Here is a 24,783-nt window from a genome sequence, read left to right as displayed (position 1 = left end):
GACTTTCTTTTCTCCATTGTATGCCCTCAGCTCCTTTGTCGAAGATAAGCTGTCCATAGATGTGTGGTTTTATTTCTGGGCTTTCAATTCTGTTCCATTGATCTGTGCACCTGTTTTTGTACCAGTACCACGCTGTTTTGATTACTGTAGCTTTGTAGTATGTTTTGAAGTCAGGGATTGTGATGCCTCCCGTTTTGTTCTTTTTTCTCAGGATTGGTTTAGCAATTCGGGGTCTTTTGTTGCCCCATATGAATTTTAGGATTCTTTGTTCTAATTCTGTAAAGAATGTCATTGGGCTTCTGATTGGGATGGCGTTGAATCTGTAGATTGCTTTAGGTAGAACGGACATTTTAACTATGTTTATTCTTCCAATCCATGTACATGGAATGTCTTTCCATCTCCTTATGTTGTCATCCAATTCTCTCAGAAAGGCCTTGTAATTTTCATTATATAGGTCCTTCACTTCCTTAGTTAAATTTACCCCAAGGTATTTTATTCTTTTTGTTGCGATTGTGAATGGTATTGTGTTCTTGAGTTCTTTTTCTGTTAGTTCATTATTGGAGTATAGAAATGCTACTGATTTATGCAAATTGATTTTGTACCCTGCAACTTTGCTGTAGTTGTTGATTACTTCTAAGAGTTTTCCAATGGATTCTTTGGGATTTTCTATATATAAGATCATGTCGTCTGCAAACAGCGAGAGTTTCACTTCTTCCCTCCCTATTTGGATTCCTTTTATTCCTTTTTCTTGCCTGATTGCTCTGGCCAGGACCTCCAGTACTATGTTGAATAAGAGTGGTGATAGAGGGCATCCTTGTCTCATTCCTGTTTTCAGGGGGATGGCCTTCAGTTTTTGCCCATTGAGTATGATGTTGGCTATGGGTTTGTCATATATGGCCTTTATCATGTTGAGGTAGTTCCCTTCTATGCCCATTTTGTTCAGAGTTTTTATCATAAATGGCTGTTGGATCTTGTCAAATGCCTTCTCTGCATCTATTGAGATGATCATGTGGTTTTTATTCCTCAGTTTGTTGATGTGGTGTATCACGTTGATTGATTTGCGGATGTTGAACCATCCCTGTGTCCCTGGTATGAATCCCACCTGATCATGATGTATGATCCTTTTGATGAATTGCTGAATTCGGGTTGCCAAAATTTTGTTTAGAATTTTTGCATCTGTGTTCATCAGTGATATTGGCCTGTAGTTCTCTTTTTTGTGGTGTCCTTGTCGGGTTTTGGTATCAGCGTGATGTTGGCCTCATAGAATGTGTTAGGAAGTGTTCCATCTTCCCTAATTTTTTGGAATAGCTTGAAAAGGATAGGTCTTAAATCCTCTCTGAAAGTTTGATAGAATTCCCCAGGAAAGCCATCTGGTCCTGGGGTTTTATTCTTTGGGATGTTTTTGATTGCTGTTTCAATCTCTTTCCTTGTAATTGGTCTGTTCAAGTTGTCTGCCTCTTCTTGAGTGAGCTTTGGGAGATTGTAGGAGTCCAAGAATTTATCCATTTCCTCTAGGTTATCCATTCTGTTGGCATAGAGTTTTTCGTAGTATTCTCTTATAATCCGTTGTATTTCTGCAGAGTCTGTTGTTATTTCTCCTTTTTCATTTCTGATTTTGTTTATTTGAGCTTTCTCCCTTTTTTTCTTTGTAAGTCTGGCTAGGGGCTTGTCAATTTTATTTATCTTCTCAAAAAACCAGCTCTTTGTTTCATTGATCCTTTCTACTGTCTTTTTCATTTCAATAGTATTTATTTCTGCTCTGATTTTTATTATTTCTCTCCTTCTGCTGACTTTGGGCTTTATTTGTTCTTTTTTCTCTAGTTCAGTTAGGTGTAGTTTAAGATTGCTTATTTGGGATTTTTCTTGTTTGTTAAGATGTGCCTGTATTGCGATGAATTTTCCTCTTAATACAGCTTTTGCTGTATCCCATATGAGTTGGTATGGCATGCTATCATTTTCATTTGTTTCCAGGTATTTTTTGATTTCTTCTTTAATTTCTTCAATGATCCATTGCTTGTTCAGTAGTGTGTTGTTTAGTCTCCACATCTTTGTGCCTTTCTCAGCTTTTTTGTTGTAATTAATTTCTAGCCTTATAGCATTATGATCGGAGAAGATGCTTGTTATTATTTCAATTTTTTAAAATTTGTAGAGGCTTGCCTTGTTTCCCAACATATGGTCTATCCTTGAGAATGTTCCATGTGCACTTGAGAAGAATGTGTATTCAGCTCTTTTAGGGTGAAGTGATCTATATCTGTCTATTAAGTCCAATTGTTTTAGTTTTTCATTTAGCTCCACTATTTCCTTGTTGATTTTCTGTCTGGATGATCTGTCCATTGATGTGAGTGGGGTGTTGAGGTCCCCTACTATTATTGTGTTGTTTTTAACATCTTCCTTTAGGTCTGTTAATAGTTGCTTTATGAATCTTGGTGCTCCTGTGTTGGGTGCATAGATATTTATAAGCGCTATTTCTTCTTGATGAAGTGTCCCTTTGATCATTATATATTGTCCCTCTGTGTCTCTCTTTACCTGTCTTATTTTGAAATCTGTTTTGTCTGATATAAGAATTGCAACACCTGCCTTTTTTCTCTTGCTATTAGCTTGAAGTATTGTCCTCCACCCCTTCACCCTGAGCCTGTGTTTGTCCTTGGGGCTGAGGTGTGTTTCCTGGAGGCAACAAATTGTTGGATCTTGTTCTCTAATCCATTTTGCCACTCTGTGTCTTTTTATTGGAGAGTTCAATCCGTTCACATTGAGAGTGATTATTGATGCATGTGGACTTAATGCTGTCAATCTGTTGCTCATTATCTTGTTTTCCTGCGTTTCTTTTCCTGTGTGCTTTAGCCTACCCATTTAGTACTGCAATTTCTTATACTGGGTTTCTTAGATTTTTTCGTTATTTATGGTTTGTGACTCTGTTCTGTATTTTATTTTAGTGTCTACCCTGAAGTTTGTATTTAGAATCTCATGTATAATATAGTCTGTTCTCTGGTGGTCTCTTACTTACTTGGCCAATACTTATTTAGACCCTTTGCTCTTCCCCTCCTAAATAATTATTTTTATTTCTTATTCCAACTCATGTTATGAATTTGTAGTTAGAGTGATAAGATCGTCCTTGCTTTGGTAGTTTCCTTATCTTTACCCTAATGCTATAATTGAATATTTGCTATCCTGTTCTGGTTCTATCCATCGGTCTCCCTAGTCTGTGGATTGTGACCCCTTTCTCCCTTTTTTCTCTTTTCAGGTGTGAGAGCCTTCTTGAGGATTTCTTGTAGTGGAGGGCTTTTAGTTAAAAATTTCCCTTAACTTTTGTTTGTCTGGAAAAGATTTAATTTCTCCCTCATATCTGAAGGAAATTCTTGCTGGATAGAGTATTCTTGGCTGAAGATTTTTATCTTTTAAAGCTTTGAATATGTCACTCCATTCTCTCCTAGCTTATAAGGTTTCTGTGGAGAAATCCGCTGAAAGTCTGATAGGGGCTCCTTTATAGGTTATTCTCTTCTTTTTTCTTACTTCCCTGAGTATTCTTTCTTTATCTTTCCTTCTTGCCAATTGTACTACTATGTGCCTTGCAGTAGGCCTTTTTACATTGACAAATCTAGGAGATCTGAAAGCTTCCTCTACACACATTTCTCTGTCAATCCCTAGATTTGGGAAATTCTCTTCAATAATTTCGTTAAGCACACTTTCTGCTCCATTTTCCTTTTCCACATTCTTAGGAATTCCTATGATCCTTAAGTTCTTACTCCTCATTGAATCCACTATCTCTCGGAGATTTTCCTCATTTTTTTAAATTCTTAGTTCTCTTTCTTCCTCTGTCTGGAGCCATTCAGCCTGTCTATCTTCAATTATGTTAATTTGCTCTTCTATGGTGTCTACACGGGCATTCAGGGAATCCGTATTCTGTTTTATCTGGTCCATTGTGTTTTTCATCTCTAGTAATTCTGTTTGGTTCTTCTTTATGATTTCATTCTCTTTTGTGAAGTAACTCCAGAACTCGGCTTGTTTCTCTATCTTTCTCTCTACCTCATTGAGTTTTTTGATTATAGCTGCTCTGAACTCATTATCACTTAGGTTACCTAATTCCAAGTCCTCAGGACTTAATTCTATGTTTTTATTGTTTTCCTTCTGGTCTGGGGCTTTTATAAATTGCTGGATGGTAGAGGAGTGGTTTTTTCGCATGGTGGTAGAATTCAGTTGCAGTTACAGCCTGTCGCCACTAGATGGGGATTGAGAGCCACGTGTTCTGAGCACTCTGCTTCTGGCAAGATGGCGGCGCCCAGTAGCTTTGCCCGGAGGGAGGGGCTGCTATTCTCCAGCACCGATCTGGATTCAGATCAGTTGTGTTCTCTGGTCTGCGGAGGCCCTGGGTTTATGAGGTCCCTGTGCAAGGAAGCTTCCCCCCCCTCCCCCCGTCAGCAGGTTTCCACTGTACCCGTGGCGGGAGTCCTGGACGATCCCCCGGTTGCACGGCCCCTCCCCCGCTCCTTCCCGGACCCACGCAGCAGGATCGCAGACTCTAGGGGAGGGAGCGACTTCTTTCCTACCCATTCCAGTGCCTCCGAGGCCGTCAGCAAGGTTTATGATCTCCGCCTTCTTGGTATTGTAGGTCTCTAACGTGTTGGCATTAGATTTATTCTCTGAAATTCAGTTTTTCCAATCCTTTGTTGTATTTGGGAGGGGAGAGAATCCCGGGTCAGCTCACCCCGCCATTTTGCTCCGCCCCTCCTGTTCTTTTTTTTTTTTCTTTTGAGATATAATTGACATATGACATGATACTAACTTTAGGTATACCACGTAATTGTTCAACATATATGTATATTGTGAAATGATTACACTAAGTCTAGTCTATCTATCACCACACATAGTTACAAATTTCCTTTTCTTGTGATGGGAACTTTTAAGATCTACTCTCTTAGCGACCTTCAAATATACAATACAGTATTATTAATTATAATCACCATGCTGTACATTACATCCTCAAAATTTATTTATAAGTGGAAGTTTGTACCTTTTGATCACTTTCACCCATTTCACCCACCCCCTGACCCCACGTCTGGCAACCCATGAGTCTTTTCTCTGTGAGAACAGATGAGCTTGTTTTTTTTTGTTTTAGATTCCACATATAAGTGAGATCATATGGTAATTGTCTTTCTCTGTCTGACCTATTTCACTTAGCATAATGCCCTCAAAGTCCATCCATGTTGTTGCAAATGGCAGGATTTCCTTCCTCTTTATGCTTGAACAATATTCCATTGTATATATATCTCATATATTGTATAGATTATTTTATATATATAAAATATAAATATATATTAAATACATATAAAATATAAATATATATAAAATTATATATACACACAATAGATTATATATATACATATATATACATCTATCTATCTATCACATTTTCTTTTTCCATTCATCCATTGATGGGCACTTAGGTTGTTTCCATGTTTTGGCTATAGTAAATAATGCTGCAATGAACATGGCGTGCACATATTCAAGTTAGTGTTTTTCCTTCCTTTGGACAAATACCCAGAAGTGGAGTTGCTGGATCATATGGTAGTCCTATTCTTAATTTTTTGAGGAACCTCTGTACTATTTTCCCTAGTGGCTATGTCAATTTACATTCCCACCAACAGTGCACAAGTGTTTCCTTTTCTCCATATCCTTGCCAACACTTGTTATTTCTTGTCTTTTTGATAATAGCCATTCTAACAGGTGTGAGGTGATCTCTCATTGTGGTTTTGATTTGCATTTCCCTGATGATTACTGAAGTTGAGCACCTTTTCACTTACCTGTTGGCCATCTGTATCTCTTCTTTGGAAAAATGTCTTCACATCCTCTGCCCATTTTTTAATTGCATTGTTTGTTTTTTTGCTCTTGAGCTTTAGGAGTTGTTTATATATTTTGGATATTAACCCCTTATCAGATATATGGTTTGCAAATATTTACTCCCATTCCGTAGGTTGCTTTTACATTTTGTTGATGGTTTCGTTGGCTATGCAGAAGCTTTTTAGTTTGATGTAGTTCCACTTATTCATTTTTTCTTTTGATGTCAAATCCAAAAAAATCTTTGCCAAGACCAAAGTCAAGGAGCTTACCACCTATGTTTTCTTCTTGGAGTTTTATGGTTTCAGCTCTTATGGTCAAGCCTTTCATCCATTTTGAATTGATTTTTGTGAGTGGTGTAAGGTAGTGGTCCAGTTTCATTTTATGCATATGGCTCTCCAGTTTTCCCAACATCATTTATTAAAGATACAGTCTTTTCCCTGTTGTATATTCTTGGCTCCTTTGTAATAAATTTATTGATCACATATGTGTAGATTTATTTCTGGGTTCTCTAACTGTTCTATTGATTTATGTGTTTGTTTTTATGCCAATACCATACTGTTTTGTTTACTATAGCTTTGTAATATAGTTTGAAATTAAGATGCTTGATGCCTCCAGCTTTGTTCTTCTTTCCCAAGATTGCTTTGGCTAATTGGGGTCCTTTGTGGTTCCATACAAACTTTAGGATTGTTTGTTCTATTTCTGTGAAAAATAGCATTGGAATTTTGATAGGAATTGAAGCTATAGATTGCTCAATCCTGTTCTATCCTCTTTCCCAGAGTGGTCCTTTGCTGGGCGCTGTGGGGAGCTTTGACTGGGCTGGTGGAGCCTTTCTGCATACATCAAGGGATAAATTCACCTTCATCAACCTAACCATGGTAGATCCGGACATGAAGGATGCTTACTTGGGTAAGTGGAGAGGGAGGGCTACTCTAAGATGGGGTCAGGATGTGGCATAACTCAACTAGTATAGATGTTATTGGCTCTTTCATAGGCCCTTGGGATAGCTTTAAAGACAGAAATTTCAAAATTTCATTTTACTTATGTTAACAAAGAGGAATATAGTGCAGGGCCCAGTTACCCCAATCTACCAGCATGGGGCTGCCCCATTGCCCCTACTCGAAGGATAGGCCTGCTAGAGGGGGCAGGGTCTGTGAGGGAAAGCACTTCTCCTCTTAGATCACCATCTTCAGGTTATGCTGTTGAAGTCGTCTCGCGACGCCAAGTGCAAAACTTCGTTATGGGGGCGCCTCGATATCAGCACACTGGCCTGGTGGCAATGTTCAGACAGAATGCTGGTGCCTGGGAGAACAACGCTTATATCAAGGGCAGCCAGGTGAGTGCAGAACATATGGAGCATGAATGTACAACCAGAGGCACCTGGGGGCCAAGAGATTCTAGAATGAGCATCACCAGGTGCCATGCTTAGCAGGGTTTTGTAAAGGAGCCTTCAGAGGGCTTTGAGATGGAGAGGCGTAGGATCAGCTTTGCATCTGAGAGCATTGTGTCCTCACTTTTCTAACAACAATAAATAACAACATTTGATCTGTACAGAGCTCTCTCTGAGTCTACCTGTACCCAGAGCTGATATTTGACCAGTGCATAACCAGTATAGCCATATTAGTTATTAAAATATTGGAATAATTCCATACCTATTGATGAATAGCTGCTTCCCTGAGATGTCTTCTCCCCACACCATCATGAACTCTGGCCCCTTCCCTACTGTTCTTTGAACTTCTCCATGACCCAGCAACTATGAGGTCAGGTGGGGCACCTCAGGAGACCTCTAGGACCTGCTCCAGCTAAGCCCCTGGTTGGTGCTTGAGCAGTCCCAGTAGTTCAATATTTTGAATATTACCCCTGCAAAAGCAATATGATTGCATCTTATGTGGTGCATCTTATGTGGTATGGAAGGCAAAACTCTAGTTAAAATCATCCTTGCAAATTCCTGAAACGGGACTGCAGGCATGATATTGTGCCTGTAGTTTTGTGTGTATTCCTTTAATTTTTATCAGTGGTTCTCTTTGCCCTGCAATTAATGCACCATATGTGGATGAAACCACTTTGCTCTGATACTTGATCAGCTTGTCATAATTCTTTGCCAATAGTCAAATTCTTCATATGGTCTTTCTAAAGGTTTTACCAACACATATTGACCATTAATGGCAACAGTGCCTGGCACATATAAGGGGTGGTATGGGGGACATTGTGTAGGAGAATTCCAAGAAGCCAAGTGTGAATGTGATGCTACATCTCTGTATGTGTGGTCCAGGATCAAATAGGAAAGGCTGGCTGGTCAACTCCTCATCACACACAGGTATCATACATGCAAATTACGATCACAAGTGATAAATACTTAAACTGGGACAGTATAAGTGTTATGAGAGCAAATGAGAGGGGCACCCACAGAAGGGCACTAAGGAAGGCTTCCTGGAAGAAGAGACAGTTAAGGTAGAAGAATTAAAGAAGTGCGGAATGGGGGAAAGAAAAGGGCCAGATGAAGGAGAAAGCATGAGATGGCGTTCAGAGTGTGTGTGTATGGAGGTGGGCGGCGGGGCGCTGTGGGTGGAGGGGTGGGAGAAGACTCTGGGTAGAAGGGTGGGAACAGATTCATCTCAGATCTATCCACTCCTTCCATTTTACTGCCCTCAGCCTAGTCCAGGACATCATCATCTTTCCTGTGAGTCTACCTGTAGCCTCCTTATTGGTCTCCCAAAGTCCCCTGTTACCTCCCTCTAATCCACAGAGGACGGTAAACTTTCTAAATGAGAAACTGTTTGTATCAGTCTTCAGTTTAAGACTCTTTGTTGACTACAAACCAATATCCAATTAAAAATCCTCAACAAAATATTAGCAAATTGAATTCGGCAGTCTATAAAAATGATAATACATTATCACCAAGTGTGGTTTACCCCAGGAATAAGCTTGTTCAACAATGTTGCAGAAACAAGACAAGCTGATTCTAAAATTGATATGCAAATGCAGGGGATCCAGAAAAACCTGGAAAAACAGGAATGAAGTTGGAGGACTCACACTTCCCAATTTCAAAGCTTACTACAAAGTGATGGTAATTAAGACAGTGTGGCACCAGCTTGAGGATATGCCTATAGATCAATGAAATAGAACTGACAGTCCAGAAATAAACCCATACATCTATGGTTAATTGATTTTCAACAAGGGTACCATGTTTATTCAATGGGGAAAAATACTCTTTTCAACAGATGATGCTGGGACAACTCGATATCCACATGCAAAAGAATAAATTTGGACCCCTACCTCATGATATACAAAAAATTAACTCAAAGTGAATCAAAGACCTAAATGTAAGAACTAAAACTAGAAACACCTTAGAAGGAATCACAGGTGAATTTTTGTCACCTTAGATTTGGCAACGATTTTTTAGACATGGCCCCACAAGCACAAGCCACTAAAGAAAAAAATAGATAAATTGGGCTTCATCAGATTAAAAACTTTTGAGTGTCAAAAGATACTATCAAGAAAATTAAAAGAATGGGAGAAATTATTTACAAATCATATATCTGATAAAGGTCTAGTAGTTAGAATATATAAAGAACTCTTACATCTCAACAATAAAAAGACAAATAACCTAATTTAAAAATGGGCAAAGGATTTGAATAGACATTTCTCCAGAAAAGATATACAAATGGCTAATAGGCAGATGAGAAGATGTTTAACATTAATAGTCATTAGGAAAGTGCAAATCAAAACCACAATAGAGATACCGCTACAATGGCTGTGTAAAAAAAATGAAAAAAATGTTGGTAAGAATATGGAGAAATTGGAACCCTCATACATTGCTGGTGGAAATGTAAAATAATACAACTTTTTGGGAACACAATTTGGCTGTTCCTCAAAAAGTTAAATATGGGTTTACCATGTGATCCAGAAATTCCACTCCTAAGTGTATACCCTCTTGCAAAATGAAAATAAGTATTCAAACAAAAACTTACGCATGAATGTTCATAGCAGCATTATTCATAATAGTCAAAAGGTGGAAAGAACCTAAATGTCCCTCAACTTATGAATAGATAAACAAAATGTGGCTTATCCATACAATCGAATACTATTTAACTGTAAAAAGAATGAAGTGTTGATACGTGCTACAACATGGATAAACCTTGAAAACTTTATGCTCAGTGAAAAGAGCCAGTCACAAAAGGCCACATATTGTATGATTCCATTTATCTGAAATGTCTAGACTAGACAAATCCATAGATCAGAAAGTAGATTAGTGGTTGTCAAGGGATAGAGGGAGGGGGAGAACTGAGTGTGACTGCTGACAGATACAGGATTTCTTTCTGGGGTGATGGAAATGTTCTAGAATTAGCGGTAATGGTTACACAGCATTGTGGATATACCAAAAACCACTAAAGTTTTTGGCGCTGGCCCTGTGGCTGGGTGAAGTTCACTGGCTCCATTTCAGCAGGCCAGGGTTTCCCCGGTTTGGATCCTGGGCGCAGACATGGCACCACTTCTCGGGTCTTGTGAGGCGGCGTCCCACATGGCACAACCAGGGGCACTCACAACCAGAATATACGACTATGTACCAGGGGGAGGGGTGCTTTGGGGAGAAGAAGGAAAAAAAAAAGAAGAAGATTGGCAACAGATGTTAGCTCAGGTGCCAATCCACTAAATTTTATACTTAAAAGTGGTGAATTTTATGTTATGTAAATTTTATCTCAATTTAAAAAAGACATTCTGAAAAAATGATCAACATAATGCATCATAAGAGCAGACTAGAGAAGAAAAAACATAATCTTAATACAGAAAAAGATACAGAAAAAGAATTTGACAAAATACATCCTTTCATGATGTTTAGTTCTCAGCAAACTGGAGACAAAAGAGAACTTCCTCAACCTGAGAAAGAGTATTTACAAAAATATCTACAGCTGGCATAATACTTAAAAGTAAAAGAGAACGCTTTTCTCCTAAAATTGTAAACAAGGCAAGAATATCCACTTTCACCATTTCTATTCAACATCATACTGGAAGACGTAGTCAGTGCAATAAGGCAAGGGAAAAAAAAGCTTACAGAGTAGAAAGGAAAAAATAAAACTGTCTTTATTTGCAGATGACATGATTGTTTGCATGGAAAAGCCCAAAGAATCTACAAAAAAGCTACTATAACTAATGAGTTGTTTCAGTAAGTTCTCAAAATACAAGATCAACACGTAAAAATGAATTGTATTTCTTTTTTTTGGTGAGGAACATTGGCCCTGAGCTAACATCTGTGCCAATCTTATTCTTTTTGCTTGAGGAAGATTGGCCCTGAGCTAACATCTGTGCCAATCTTCCTCTATTTTATATGTGGGACGCTGCCACAGCATGCTTAATGAGTGGTGTGTAAGTCTGCACCCAGGATCTGAACCTGCAAACCCTGGCCCCATCAGTTGTATTTCTATACTAACAATGAACATTTGGAAATTTAAATAAAAAAGCAGTACGATTTACAATAGCACCTAAGACCATGGAATACTGAGGTATAAATCTAACAAAATGTTTACAGTATCTGAATGTTGAAAACTACAAAACACTAATGAGAGAAGTCAAAGACCTAAATAAACAGAGAGGGGCTGACCTAGTGGTGTAGTGGTTAAGTTCTCATGCTCCGCTTTGGGGGCGCCAGTTACAGTAATCAGGACAGTAAGGCATTGGCAGAAGGATAGACATGAAGATCAGTGGAACAGAATAGGCCTGAGATAGACTAACACATATATAGTCAATTGATTTTCAATAAAGGCACAAAGACAATTCTATAGAGTGTTCAATGGTGCTGGAACAATTGGACATCCTTGGTAAAAAAAAATCAAAACCAAACCAAAAGCCCCTACCCATATTTCATACCAAGATCCATAAAGGAAAAATTTATAAGACTTCATCAAAATGGAAAGTTTTGCTCTGTGAAAGAGACTATTAAGAGAATGAAAAGATACATTGCAGACTGGGAGAAAATATTTGCAAATTTTCCTTCTTTTTTTTTTTTATTACATATCTGACTAAGGACTTATATCCAGAATATATAAAGGACTCTCAAAACTCAGCAATAAGAAATCAAACAATCCAATTGAAAAATAAGCAAAGTATTTGAACAGATAGTTCATCAACATGTTCCGTGTCATTGATCATTAGGGAAATGCAAATTAAAACCACAATGAGATAGTACTGCACACCTATTAGAATGGTTAACATAAAAAGGGAAATAAACTGACAATATCAAGAACTGGCCGGGGGGAGTAGCAACTAAAACTCTCATGCATTGCTGTAGGAATGGAAAATGGCATGCCTACTTTGGAAAAGTTTGTCAATATCTTAGAAGTTTAACATGCAGTTACCATACCAGCAATCCCACTCCTAGATACTTACCTAGGAAAAATGAAAACAGATGTTCACGTGAAAACTTGTATGTGAATGTTTCTAATGGCTCTGTTCATAATCGCCAAAAACTAGAAACAACCCAATGTCCCCCAACTTGGGGAGGGATAAACAAACTATGGTGCACCCATACAATGGAATACTAATTAGAAATAAAGTGGAATGGATTACTGATACATGCAGCAAGATGGGTGAATCTTAAATGTGTTATTCTAGGTAACAGAAGCCAGACCTGAAAGGCTACGCACTATATAAGTCCATTTATGTAATAGTCTGGAAAAGGCAAAACTATAGGGACAGAAAACAAATGGGTGGTTGTAAGGGGCTGGTAAGAGAGGGAAGAGGTTGACTACGGCGGGGCAGGAGGGAATATTTTGGGGGAAATGAAACTGTTCTGTATTTTCACTGATGAAATGGTGGTTACGTGAAGTGATGGTTACATGAGCTTATGTGTTTATCAAAACTCATGAAACTGAACACTAAAAAGGCTGAATTTTATTGTATGTAAATTATATTCCAATAAACCTAACCTAAAAACAAAAAAAATCCTATTGACTTTAGGATGAAACTTAAATGCCTTTATTGGGCTATCAGTGAGGCCTCCCTCACTGGTGTGTGGGCAGAAATCAGGTTGCAGTGAGTTATGTCTTGATGTCCCCTGCACTCTTCCTTCCTAGAACTTGCCCCAGTTTGAGACTGCTATGAGCATCTCCCTGTTCATCTGTTGCTATTCCCCTGCACTCCACCCTGCTGTGCTGAGAGCCCCAGAAGGCACTGTGTCTCCAATACCCAGCCTCCTGCTCAGCAAATAGCAAGCCCTTATTTGCTGAATGAATGAATAAATGAATGAATGAATGAATGATTAAATGGATGAATCCTATGGATGAATTCTTTATTTTCACTTTGAACGTACTTAAAAAATCTTGTTAAAACGTAGATATTTTTTCTCAATCTCACACAAAAAAATTTCTGTAGCAGTAGTTAGTTTTAATCCAAGCCAGTTGATTCCTTATTAGCCAGGCTACCAACTTTTGTACCCCTCTAAAGACTTCCGATATATTGAAAAGGTACCCTGCCTGCTTTTCCAGGCTTTTCTATCTCTGTTTTCCAAGCCAACTTCTTTGCTATCTCAGTCATCTCCCTGTAGCACCATTTGGGGTAAATCCTCACCCACTGCCTATCAACTCTATAATATGCTCCTTTAGCTGGCAGCACATTCAAATGAGAATTTATCGTGAATCATATAAAGTGTCACACCTACTTCAAAGGGCTTTCCCCAGCAGGCATAATTTTTCTTCATAAAAGGAAAGCCCCCGCACTCTGCTTTAGGTGGGAAGAGGTATGTAATCTTGGTCTCTTCTCTTTCAGATCGGCTCCTACTTTGGGGCCTCCCTGTGCTCTGTGGATGTGGACAGAGATGGCAGCTCTGACCTGGTCCTCATTGGGGCTCCCCATTACTATGAGCAGACCCGGGGGGGCCAGGTGTCTGTGTGCCCCTTGCCCCGGGGGGTGAGTGGCTGATGAGACCTAGGCTGGGTGGGGCCTGGGTGTGGGGTGGAGGGGTTACCTGGGTTGGGGTCTCACACTGTTTTTGTGCTGCAGAGGGCTAAGTGGCAGTGTAAGTCTGTTCTCCGTGGGGAGCAGGGCCACCCCTGGGGCGGCTTTGGGGCAGCCCTGACAGTACTCGGGGATGTGAATGGGGACAAGCTGATGGACGTGGCCATCGGGGCCCCCGGAGAGCAGGAGAACCAGGGTGCTGTCTACCTATTTCATGGAACCTCAGGACTGGGCATCAGCCCCTCCCACAGCCAGGTGAGGCTCGGTCACTGTCCCCATCACAACAGTGGCCTCTGCTGCTCTTTGCCTTCTAATTCAACATTCCCACAGCTGCCAGATCAGTTCTCCCAGTACTCCTTTTTAGAACCTTCAAAAATAATCAGATACTTCACAGAAACCTCAAAGAATCCTCAATTCTAGATTAATTTTTACCATAACTATAGGAGGTGCATGGGGCATCATCACCCCACTTTACTGCTAGGAGATGAGGACTCAGAGGTGGTAAATGGCAAGCTGGAAGTGTTGGGATGTAGGCTTTCCTTTCTTCTGAATCTCAGTCTTGGTAGGGTGACCAAGACTCCTGGTTTGCTCAGATGTGTCCTGGTTTTAGCATTGAAAGTCTAATCCCAGGAAACTCCTATGGTTGGTCACTCTACCAGGGGTGTCTATGCACACACGCGACACACACACACACACACACGCACACACACGTGCGCGCGCACATACCACAGACTTTGGAATTAAAAACAAATGCAAAAAGGATCATGGTATCCTATTGTTCTACTGTTCGCATTTTTTGCTTGTTTTTTCCCTGCGATTAGGGCTGGAGGTGGTCAGCGTTTGGAGAAGCAAACAAGCTATGGATCTCCCAACTACCACATTATACATAATTTCAAAACAAAGCTTCCTCCCAACAGGATACAATAAATTTTTCTCTAAAATATTTGAGGTATGATGTACATACAGTAAACGCAGAAATCTTAAGTGATTAATTTTCACATATCTGTGAACCTGAGTAAGCACCACTCAGATTAAGATACAGCACATTTCCAGGACCCCAGGCTTCCTCATCCTTCCTTTCAGTTGATGATGTCACTTAAAAAAATTGTGGTAAAATATACATGACATAAAATTTACCATCTTAGCCAATTTTTAAGTGTACACATCAGCGGCATTAAGTGCATGGCAAAATCACTTTTAAAATTTCTTTCTAATTTATTATTGGGTTGTTATTCTTTCAGTGTTACTCTTGCACATAGATTAAAGAGTCAAACTAGTTCTTAAAGGCTCCTTAGGAAAAACAACAATTTCCCTCCCACACCGGGTTTCCGTTTCATGCCCCCTTCTCTTGGGGAATCCACTTTCACTTCTTTCAGTGGTTCTCCGTACTGCCCAATGACAGGAGTATTTGCTGCTCCTTGATTTTTGTTTTAGTGTTGACTTCCCACCACAGGGGGTGAGGACTGCACTCTCTCTCAGACCCCTCTTGCCACATATTCATGTACCTTCCGCCCTAACCCCCTCTCCTTATATTTACATGATAATTTTGGTTAGATCAATATTCGATATTTGCATTATCCTGATCATGTAAATGAATTCAGCTGAGTCAAAGAGGACACTATGTCACTTCTTTCCTGTAAAACTTTTTGTTTTCCCTGGAAAACTCAGGTAATTAATGGAAACTTTGGGTGTCATCTCGAAGCCGTGGTCCACAGCTGAATAGTTGCCCTAATTCCATGAGAAACTGTGGGAGATGAGACTTGACTTGAGCCCAGAGAACATCTCTTTGGTTCACCCTGGATGACTGAGTTACACACTTCCCTATTCTTTTCCATTCCCTTTCTCCCTTCTTCTTTTCTACCCTTAGCGGATTGCAGGCTCTCAGCTCTTGCCCAGGCTCCAGTATTTTGGTCAGTCATTGAGCGGGGGCCGGGACCTCACAATGGACGGACTTGTGGACCTGGCTGTAGGGGCCCAGGGGCATGTGCTGCTGCTCAGGTGAGAACCTCCTTTGGAGCGCACCAGATACCTTCCCTTCAAGGAGCGGCTTTGCCATCTGAAGGTCCCTGATGGCCCTCTGGTGTCCCTATAGGTCCCAGCCAGTGCTGAGAGTTGAGGTGACCATGGCGTTCACACCAGGGGAAGTGGCAAGGAATATATTTGATTGTCGTGATCAGGTTGTGAGAAACCAGACTGCTGGGGAGGTCAGAGTCTGCCTCCGTGTCCGCAAGAGCACACCGGACCGGCTGAGAGAAGGTGAGGCTTGTGGGTAAGTCTCAAGAGGTTAAATGACTGCAGATGTTGATGGGTGGCCCAGCCCAGTCTTCCCAGCCTTCTGGCAGTAGAGAGCAAAGTTCTCACAAGCTCTGACAGCCTTCTCCAAGTTTGGCTGGAGTGAGCAGGAGATTCCCCTGCTGGGTGGGGAGGCCCAGCAAACTCCAGCAAGGAAGTGAGCATGTGGCACCCCCTGACTTTCTCAGGTCTCCAGAGAACCAGGGGCTCCACACCTGTGAACTAACCAGGATTTTTTTTTAACTGAGAAAAACTCGTTTAAAGGGGTGGTTGAGTTGATGAAGCTAAACACAAATTCACAAAGCATACAGACATGCATTTCATTACAACTAACCTGACTTCCTCCCTTGTCTCTGTTCTTAAAGAGTGGCATTGTGATTGGGGTGTGGGAATAGTAATGGTGGTCCTAGAGAGAAACAGGGTGTGGGGGAAAATTAGGTTTCTAGCAGTAATCTTACTGGGCTGAGGAGACAGCAGTTAGAGTTTGGGGCAGCCAGCATGACTAGAAATTGAAAGCAAAGTCTTGGAGAATAGACAATTGCAGAGAAGGTGCCCCAAAATCTACGTAGAAATTCCTCTCAAGTCATTGGCTGACTCCTAAGTGCTGCATTTCCAGAGCAATACTCCAAGAAAGTCAGTAGAAGACAGCAACTGGAGAGTGAAAGAGCTGAGCAGAAATTCAGCAGCTTCCCAGTGCTGGGGAAACAGAGATTTGAGGAGAGTTTTGATAAACACCTTGGTCTTTCCATTTGACAATGTCCATTGAGACCAGCAACAAAGAAAACAATAGACAATAGAATTAGACCCATAGGTGATTCAGAAATGAGAGTTATCAGACAGGAATTTTAAAAAGAACTATAATTAATAGCTTCAAGAAAAAAAGAGGAAATAATGGAGAACTTCAGACAAGACCTAGAATTCATAAAGTAGAGTCAAATGGAAACTCTAGCACTGAAAACTACACTGAATGAAATTAAGAATTCAATAGATAGATTTAATAGCAGTTTAGAAGCAGAACAGAGAATTAGGGAACCGGAAAGTGAAGCAATTGAAAGTAGCCAGATAAACTCACAGAGAGAAAAAAGAATGAAAAATACAGAAAAAAATCACAAGAAACGTATGGGATATGGTGAAAGAGCTATAACCATGTAATTGGAATTCCAAAATGAAGAGAGAGAGAGAATTAGAAAGAAGCAACAGTTAAATAAATAGTGGTAAAGAATTTTCCAAAACTGATGAAAGATATCAAGGCTCTCGACCAAATCAAAGCAGGATAAATATAAAGGAAACCAAACCATACTACAGCATATTATACCAGTGTACACAACAGTTTACTTTGCACCATATGCTTAATTTTATACACTTAATTATACTTAATTTTCTAATATGTAACAGAATAACTACCATTTATTTCTTGAGCTCTTACTATGTGGCAGGCACTATGCTAAATGCTTCATAGGCACTGTTTCATTTCATTTTCACCACTGGGAAGGAACAGTTATTATCTTCAATTTAAAAATAAGGAATTGAGGCTCAAAGAGGTCAGATAACATGCCAAAAGTCCTACAGCTAGGAAGCAGAGTAGCTGGGCCTCAAACTCCTGTCCATTTGACTCCAAAGCTGGGCTCCTCACCACCATGCTGCCCTGCCCCTTCAGGAGAGATCCAGAGCATTGTCACATATGACCTGGCTCTGGACCCAAATCGCTTACTACGCCGGGCCGTCTTTGATGAGACAAAGAACAGCACATGCAGACAGATACAGAACTTGGGGCTGAATCAGGAATGTAAGACTCTGAAGCTACTGTTACCGGTGAGCAGGCAGTGACCACACCCCTGGGTCTTCTAAGCATGGGGTGGGCTTGGGGAGATGAGGAGGGCAGACCCCAAATCCTCCTTATCTCTCAGAAATGTGGACAGGATTCAGTGGCCCCCATCGTCCTGCGGCTCAACTTCTCTCTGGTGGGGAAGCCCTCGTCCTCTTTTGGGAACCTCCGGCCAGTGCTGGCTGTGGATGCTCAGAGACTCTTCACAGCCTTGGTGAGTCCTGGAGTTGCGGTCCTGCAGGGGCATGGAAAGGACCAGAGGCCAAGATTGTTGAAGCTCATTTTATTTCATTTCACATAATTTTATTTCAATGTTCTATTTTGTTGTTTCATTTCACATCATTTCATTATTTCCTTTCCTTTCATTTTATCGTATTCTATTTTTTGCAGTTTCCCTTTGAGAAGAATTGTGGCAGTGATGGCATCTGCGAGGATGACCTCAGCATCACCTTGAGTTTTATGAGGTGAGTTTCTTTTTTCATTGCTTCCTCCAAACCCACACCACCGCATGGTGCTCTGTTCTTCTCCTGGCTCTCAAGAGAGCCGGCACAGAACAGCTGCTTCAGAGGTATTTGTGTAGCTGCCCCAGCCATTGTCTTCTCTGTCCAGGTGTCCACACCTCCTTCCCACCAGAGCAGACTTGCCACAGGGAAGCCCTCAGCACCTCATGACCTGTCTTGTTCCTTCTACAGCCTGAACACTCTGGTGGTGGGCGGTCCCCGGGAATTCAATGTGACAGTGACTGTGAAAAACCAGGGTGAGGACTCGTACAACACTCAGGTCACCTTCTTCTACCCGCCTGGCTTGTCCTATCGGATGTTGTCAAGGGACCAGGTAGCCAAAAGCTTCTTAGGCTCTGTTTGACCTTGCTTTCCCCGTCCCTGTGGCTGCTAGTTGACATCATCCCCTCTGCCTCCCTTCTTCTCCAGGAGCAGTACTCACAGCGCTGTGCTTGTAACTCCACTGAAGAGCCTGGAGCTTTGAAGAGCTGCACCTGCAACATAAGCCGGCCCATCTTCCCAGAGAACTCTGAGGTCAGGCTGCTCCTTCTTGCCTCCTCTCCTTTGTCTTCTGAATTCTTCTCTTCTCCTTTTTTCAAAGTAAAGTTTCCTTTTTTTGAAAAACAGCTTTGTTGAGATATAATTCAGGTACCACACAATTCACCATTTAAAGTGTACAATTCAGTGGCTTTTAGTATGTTCACAGGGTTGTGCGTCCATCACCATGGTCAAGTTTAGAACATTTTATTACCCCAAGAAAAGACACTGCTCCCCTTAACCATCAGCCCCAGTCTTCCCATCTCTCCCAGCCCTAGGCAACCGCTTTCTGTCTCTAGATTTGCCCATTCTGGACATTTCATATAAATGGAATCATATAGTAGATGGTCCTTTGTGATTCTTTCACTTAGCATAATGTTTTCAAGGATCATCCATGTTGCAGCACGTTTCAGTACTTCATTCCTTTTTACTGCTGAGTGATATTCTGTTGTATGGATGCACTGTATTTTAATATCCGTTCTTGAACTGATAGACATTTGGGTTGTTTTTTCTCTCCCATTCTTGTCCTTTCTCCATCTCCAGGTCACCTTTAATATCACATTTGTCATGAACTCTACTGCTTCATTTGGAAACAGATTACTCCTCAAGGCCAAGGTGACCAGGTGCGCTGTGCCTGGCCTCTCTCAGGCATCCTCCCCTTTGAGGCCCCAACCCCCTGCCCAGAGTGCGCCATTGCCCTCTCCCCACTGGTTCTCCCTTCAGCTCCTTCCTTCCTTCCTTCATTCAACAAACACTGACTGAGCACCCACCATGTACTGGGCATTGTGCCCAGTGCCTGTGGGACAGCGATGGACAGGACAGCCGTGGTTGCTGCCCTCACAGACGTTATAATTTAGTGTCAAAGACAGACAGAGAAGCTGGCAATTACAATAGAGTAAGAAATTAGCTATGTCCAGTGTTCTTGGGAGCTTGGTATTCAGAGAAGATTCCTGAAGAAGATATATTTAGGCTGTGAGTTAGCCAAGCAAAGGCATGAATTGAGGGTGGGCATGAAGACAGGAAGAAGGAAGTGTGTTCCAAGCAAAGCCTGGAGACTGGAAGATCAGGCTGTTTCATTGTGGCCTAAGCACATAATGCAGGATTTAGGGCCGTGTCATGAAATGACTGATGGGTGCTATGAGGAAATTTGCAGTTTAACCGGAAGTGATCACATTTACATGCTAGAAAGATCACTCTCCAAGAGGGCTGGGGGTCGGGGAGGGAGTAGTTTTGGATTCAGAGGCCAGTGAGAAGAAGCACTGTGGACGTCCAGGTGAGTAGGGATGGGCCGGGGCTGGGGACAGGAGGGAGGAGAGAACAGTGGTACTTAGGACGCGGAGAGGACGGGATTTGGTGGTTGGTTGGAGGTGGAGGGTGAGGGGAAGGAGAAGGAAAGGCTGATCTCAGTTCTCAAGAGCTGGCCTGAGCTCTCTGTTTCCCTTCAGTGAGAACAATATGCCTCAGACCAACAAAACTCAATTCCAGCTGGAGCTGCCCGTGAAATATGCTGTCTACATGGTGGTCACCAGGTGCTGCCTTCTAGGGCTTTGGCTTTGCCTTCACCACTGACTGGACATGGCCTGTTGTGTATCTGTGTGTGTGAGTCTGTGCACATGTGTGCCTATGTGTGTGTCTGAGGATATGTGCACGTGTGTGTGGCCCAAGTGCACACAGTGTATCCAACACACATGGCCCTGCACACCGTCACCCTTGCACCCTCTCAGGGCTGCATTATGCATGTGCCTGTTCACCCCTTACACGCTTAGCCCAAGACCCCCTCCCAGGACACTCCTGATGCTCTGTCACCTCCTGCCCCTTCTTCTTTCTCTCATCAGCGGTGAGGCCTCCACCAAATATCTCAACTTCACAGCTTCAGAGAAGACCAGCCGCATTATAAAGCATGAGTATCAGGTGGGGAGCTGAGAAGGAGGCCGGGGAGGGAAATCAATGTGATGGGAATGCAGAAATAATGATAGGAAACATGCATCAGATGCCTCCGATGTGCCAGGCTCTGTTCCAAGCTCATGCTCACTGTCTACACACCAAGCATGCACATATGTATGTGTGTACACACATGTACATAATTGACTCATTTTATCATCGTACTGACTATGATGGAGGCACTCTCTTTAGCCCCAGTTTGCAGATGAAGAAACTGGGGTTTGGAGAGGTTAGCAGAACATGGCCACGGTCTCACCACTAGTAGGTGGAGGAGCCACTACTGAGGACTGGCCTGTCCGGCTCTTGAATGTGTGTTTAACCACTACACTCTCCTGCCTCCCAGAAAATGTCGCGAGGCAGGACACTTGGGCGTGTGAGGCCTTCCTCAGGGGTACTGGGCTGTCGGGAGTGAGCAGGCTGATTCTAGTAGCTGGTGGGGACAGAAAGGCCAGAGCCCTCACAGCCGCCTTCCCTCCCTCTCCATGCAGTTCAAAAACCTGGGGCAGAGGACCCCCCCCATCAGTGTGGTCTTCTGGGTCCCCATCCGGCTGAACCAGTCGGCTGTGTGGGACCACCCCCAGGTTACCTTCTCCCAGGTAAGCCAAGCTGGGCCTAAGGGGCGGGGCCCACTCCTCCCTCCACAGCCCTGGCTTTTCTAAAATCTGTTTCCTTTGTTGGATTTTGGAGCCATATCTGACCTCTCCTGGACCTGGGCCATCTCGCCCTCCTCGAGGGTGGATCCAGGAGCCCTCACTTCTCTCTCTTCTCACAGTGAAACTCTTTCCTCAGGAGCTCTCCAGGACATGCCACACCAAGGAGAGGGTCCCTCCGCTCTCTGACTTCCTGGTGGAGCTTAAAAAGACCCCAGTGCTGGTGAGAATAAGCCTAACCCCAGCCCTGGGGCCACACGAAGACTCAGTGCCGTCCCCTTGTTGGGGCCCTGTACTGTCTTTTAGCTGAATGAGTTGAGTGCACGGGACGTTTTCTGCATCGAGCTTTCTTAGTTATCTCTCTCCTCTCCTCCCTTCCTCAGAACTGCTCCATTGCTGTCTGCCAGAGAATCCAGTGTGACATCCCATCCTTTGGCATCCAGCAAGAATTCAACGTCGCCCTCGAAGGCAACCTCTCGTTTGGCTGGTATAGCAAGGTACGTGGGGGCCTGAGGCTCAGCTGGACACACTTGTGATACTTCAGGGGGCCCATGGGTCCAGCTCCCATCCTGCCTCTCCCGCAGGCTTTGCAGAACTACCTTCAGATTGTGAGCACAGCGGAGATCTTGTTTAATGATTCGATATTCACCCTGCTTCCAGGACAGGAGGCATTTGTGAGGGCTCAGGTATGTGTCTCAGACACAGAGGGACTATTGGAGGGAGAAGGGGAGGCTGGGCTTGTGGAGATCTCTGGGTAAAGAGATAGAGAGAGAGAGAGAGGTGGGGAGGAAGAGTGAGGGCTGAGGTTGGAGACATAGGGAGGGGTAAGTTATTGGGTTCAGGGAGTGCACAAGGTCTGACTGGGGAACTCCCAGAAATCCAAAGTCCATCTCCTCTGATGCCCCACCCCCAGACGGATACCAAAGTGGAGCTGTATGAAATGCATGACCCTGTACCCCTTATCGTGGGCAGCTCAGTGGGGGGGCTGGTGCTCCTGGCTCTCATCACTGCCGGACTGTACAAGGTATTCCCATGTGGCCTTCTTCTTGCTCGCTCCCCTCCCTACTCACTGCTTCTCGCTCTGCTGCTCATTACTGGGTTTGACTCCCAGTGTTGCCAGCTGTGTGGCCTGGGGCAAGTCACAGAGCTTCAGCTGTAAAATGAGAATATAAGTACAGGCATGTGCCGCATACAGTGTTTCAGTCAATGAAGGGTCACATGTACGATGGGTGGTCGCATAAGATTGGTACCAAATAGCGTAGGTGTGTAGTAGGCTATACCCTCTAGGTCTGTGTAAGTGCACTCTATGATGTCCACACAACAGTGAAATCACCTAACAATGCATTTCTCAGAATGTATCCCCGTCATTAAGCAGCATATGACTGTACCCGTTTTGTGAAGGTAATTGGGTTAATATATGTAAAACACTTAGAATGGTCTCTGGTACAGAGTGACCACTATATAAGGAGTAGTTTTTCTTCTTATTGTTACATTTTGTATTTCTTTCCTGGCCCCAATATTGATGCCATCTCCCTCTCTGCCCCACTTTTCCCAGGTATCTTCTACATTCTGCCACATTACTCTTTGTATCTCTTGGTCCCTCTGTCTCCCCTCCTGGTCTGCATGGCCTTCACCCCCCCCCCCACCTGCCACCAGCTTTGGTGGCCCTTACTCCTCTGTTTCTGCCCCCACAGCTTGGCTTCTTCAAACGGCAGTACAAGGACATGATGAATGAAGCTGCACCACCCCAGTAACGGCTCCTTCCCCACTGAGTGGCCTCTCCTGCAACAAGCAGGACTTTGGTTAGATCAACATGCAGGTCCCCAGCCTGCTGGACAGACACGTCCATTAGGAGAGTGGGATGGTGATGTCTCAGGAAAGACCTGCTTGGTTTTCCATTCATGTGTGTGTGTACAAGTGTGTGCGTGAGTGTGTGTGAGTTGTGTGTGTGACTCAGATGTCTCTTGCACAGAGACAACCTCTCAGGCAGAAGGGAATTGCTTGGGCTTCCTTGTGTGTGGGTGAAGGTGCCGTTGGGCCTTCCTCTGGGACAGAGGTCACCGCAGCTCTTGTGGGTGAGCATAAAGGGAAATGCAACAGATTCTCCCCCTGCTGGAGGCAGCGAGACTTCCTTTTGTGGGTGAGCACGCAGACCTGCGGGAGCCTGTGTACCTGGGACTGAGACCACATGGAGGAACTGTGGTGGAACCAGGATGTAGTCAGATAACAGGAGCCTGTCCAACTCATTCCACACTAGAGCTAAATATGTACAATGAGCAATGATGTACTCCCTTTATCCATTTATTTATTATTTTAATGTTACTTTTATTTTTGAACAGATAAACCTGTCATAGTATAAAAATCGAAGATGTGCAGGGGCGTGTGGTGAAAAGTCTCCCTTTCCTCCTGGTCCCCCCAGCCGTTCAAGTCCCTCCTGAAGGGCAGTCAAGATTATGTGTTTTCGGGTCACACACACAAACTTTTTTACGCAAATCGTAGCATATGTCATTTATACTGTTCTGCATCTTGCTTTTTTGGTTAATATAGTCCAGACATTGTTTCATATCAAGACTTAAAATACCTTTTCATTCTTTTATACAGCTGCATAGTATTCCACTGTGTGGGTGGATCATAATGCATTTAACCAGTCTCCTTTCGATATATTATGTTCAACCTCTCACAAATACAAACAATGGTGAATAAATAAATTGAGTATATGTCATTTTCGCATATGTGTAAGGATAATTTATAGGTTATATTCCCAGAGGTTTAGGTTCTCCCAGATGCAAAGCCAAGATACGAATTTGAGTGAAATATATTTAAGAGTGGTCTCAGGAAATACCAATAGGCAAGGGACGTGAGCTGGAGAAGGGAAGGGGGTGTTATCAACAGAGGCACCACTGTGAGCCCCTGGAGGGTAACCCCACTGAGGAGTTCTGGGAGACAGAGTGGAATGCACACCTCAGCGTTGTCCCGCCTGAGGAGAGAAGGAGCTGGGGTATGTATACGCCAATTCCACATAGTCATTGGCTGAGGGCTGTTCTTCATGGCGGTGGTGGTGGTGGGGTGTTAATTCCCTGGCACTTCTGGCCTGCCCTGAATGTGGGCAGAGGGGGCTCTGGTGGTCAGAGAAGGGGATACAGGTGCTGCCAGTTGGAAGTCTGACAGGTGAGCATAGACCCTGGCAAGGCCCACAGGGGTCCAGGCAGGCGGCCAACAGCACTTGCTATCAAGGGTGTCTGCAGGTCAGGTTTTG

General features: G+C 42.9%; 1 protein-coding gene across 2 annotated transcripts in view; it reads left to right on the top strand.

Annotated features, from left to right (window-relative positions):
• ITGAM (integrin subunit alpha M) overlaps positions 1-24,249 on the top strand; it is a 38,152-nt gene extending 13,903 nt beyond the window's left edge. For both annotated transcript variants that reach the window (XM_070567935.1, XM_070567934.1), the window contains exons 11-30: positions 6,612-6,741; positions 7,026-7,168; positions 13,594-13,734; positions 13,828-14,037; positions 15,650-15,780; positions 15,875-16,038; positions 17,732-17,886; positions 17,982-18,113; positions 18,290-18,363; positions 18,592-18,733; positions 18,829-18,933; positions 19,480-19,559; positions 20,382-20,465; positions 20,772-20,847; positions 21,366-21,473; positions 21,667-21,750; positions 21,911-22,024; positions 22,112-22,213; positions 22,441-22,551; positions 23,222-24,249. In XM_070567935.1, the coding sequence (XP_070424036.1) occupies positions 6,612-6,741; positions 7,026-7,168; positions 13,594-13,734; positions 13,828-14,037; positions 15,650-15,780; positions 15,875-16,038; positions 17,732-17,886; positions 17,982-18,113; positions 18,290-18,363; positions 18,592-18,733; positions 18,829-18,933; positions 19,480-19,559; positions 20,382-20,465; positions 20,772-20,847; positions 21,366-21,473; positions 21,667-21,750; positions 21,911-22,024; positions 22,112-22,213; positions 22,441-22,551; positions 23,222-23,281 (2,346 nt within the window). In that variant the 3' untranslated portion in view covers positions 23,282-24,249. The remainder of the gene's footprint in view (positions 1-6,611; positions 6,742-7,025; positions 7,169-13,593; positions 13,735-13,827; positions 14,038-15,649; positions 15,781-15,874; positions 16,039-17,731; positions 17,887-17,981; positions 18,114-18,289; positions 18,364-18,591; positions 18,734-18,828; positions 18,934-19,479; positions 19,560-20,381; positions 20,466-20,771; positions 20,848-21,365; positions 21,474-21,666; positions 21,751-21,910; positions 22,025-22,111; positions 22,214-22,440; positions 22,552-23,221) is intronic.
• The last annotated feature ends 534 nt before the right edge of the window (positions 24,250-24,783 follow it).

Source organism: Equus przewalskii, chromosome 12, assembly GCF_037783145.1.
Source record: "Equus przewalskii isolate Varuska chromosome 12, EquPr2, whole genome shotgun sequence".
Lineage (NCBI taxonomy): Eukaryota > Metazoa > Chordata > Mammalia > Perissodactyla > Equidae > Equus > Equus przewalskii.
Note: the sequence above shows the minus strand (reverse complement) of the source record. Positions and strands in the feature narration are given on the sequence as shown.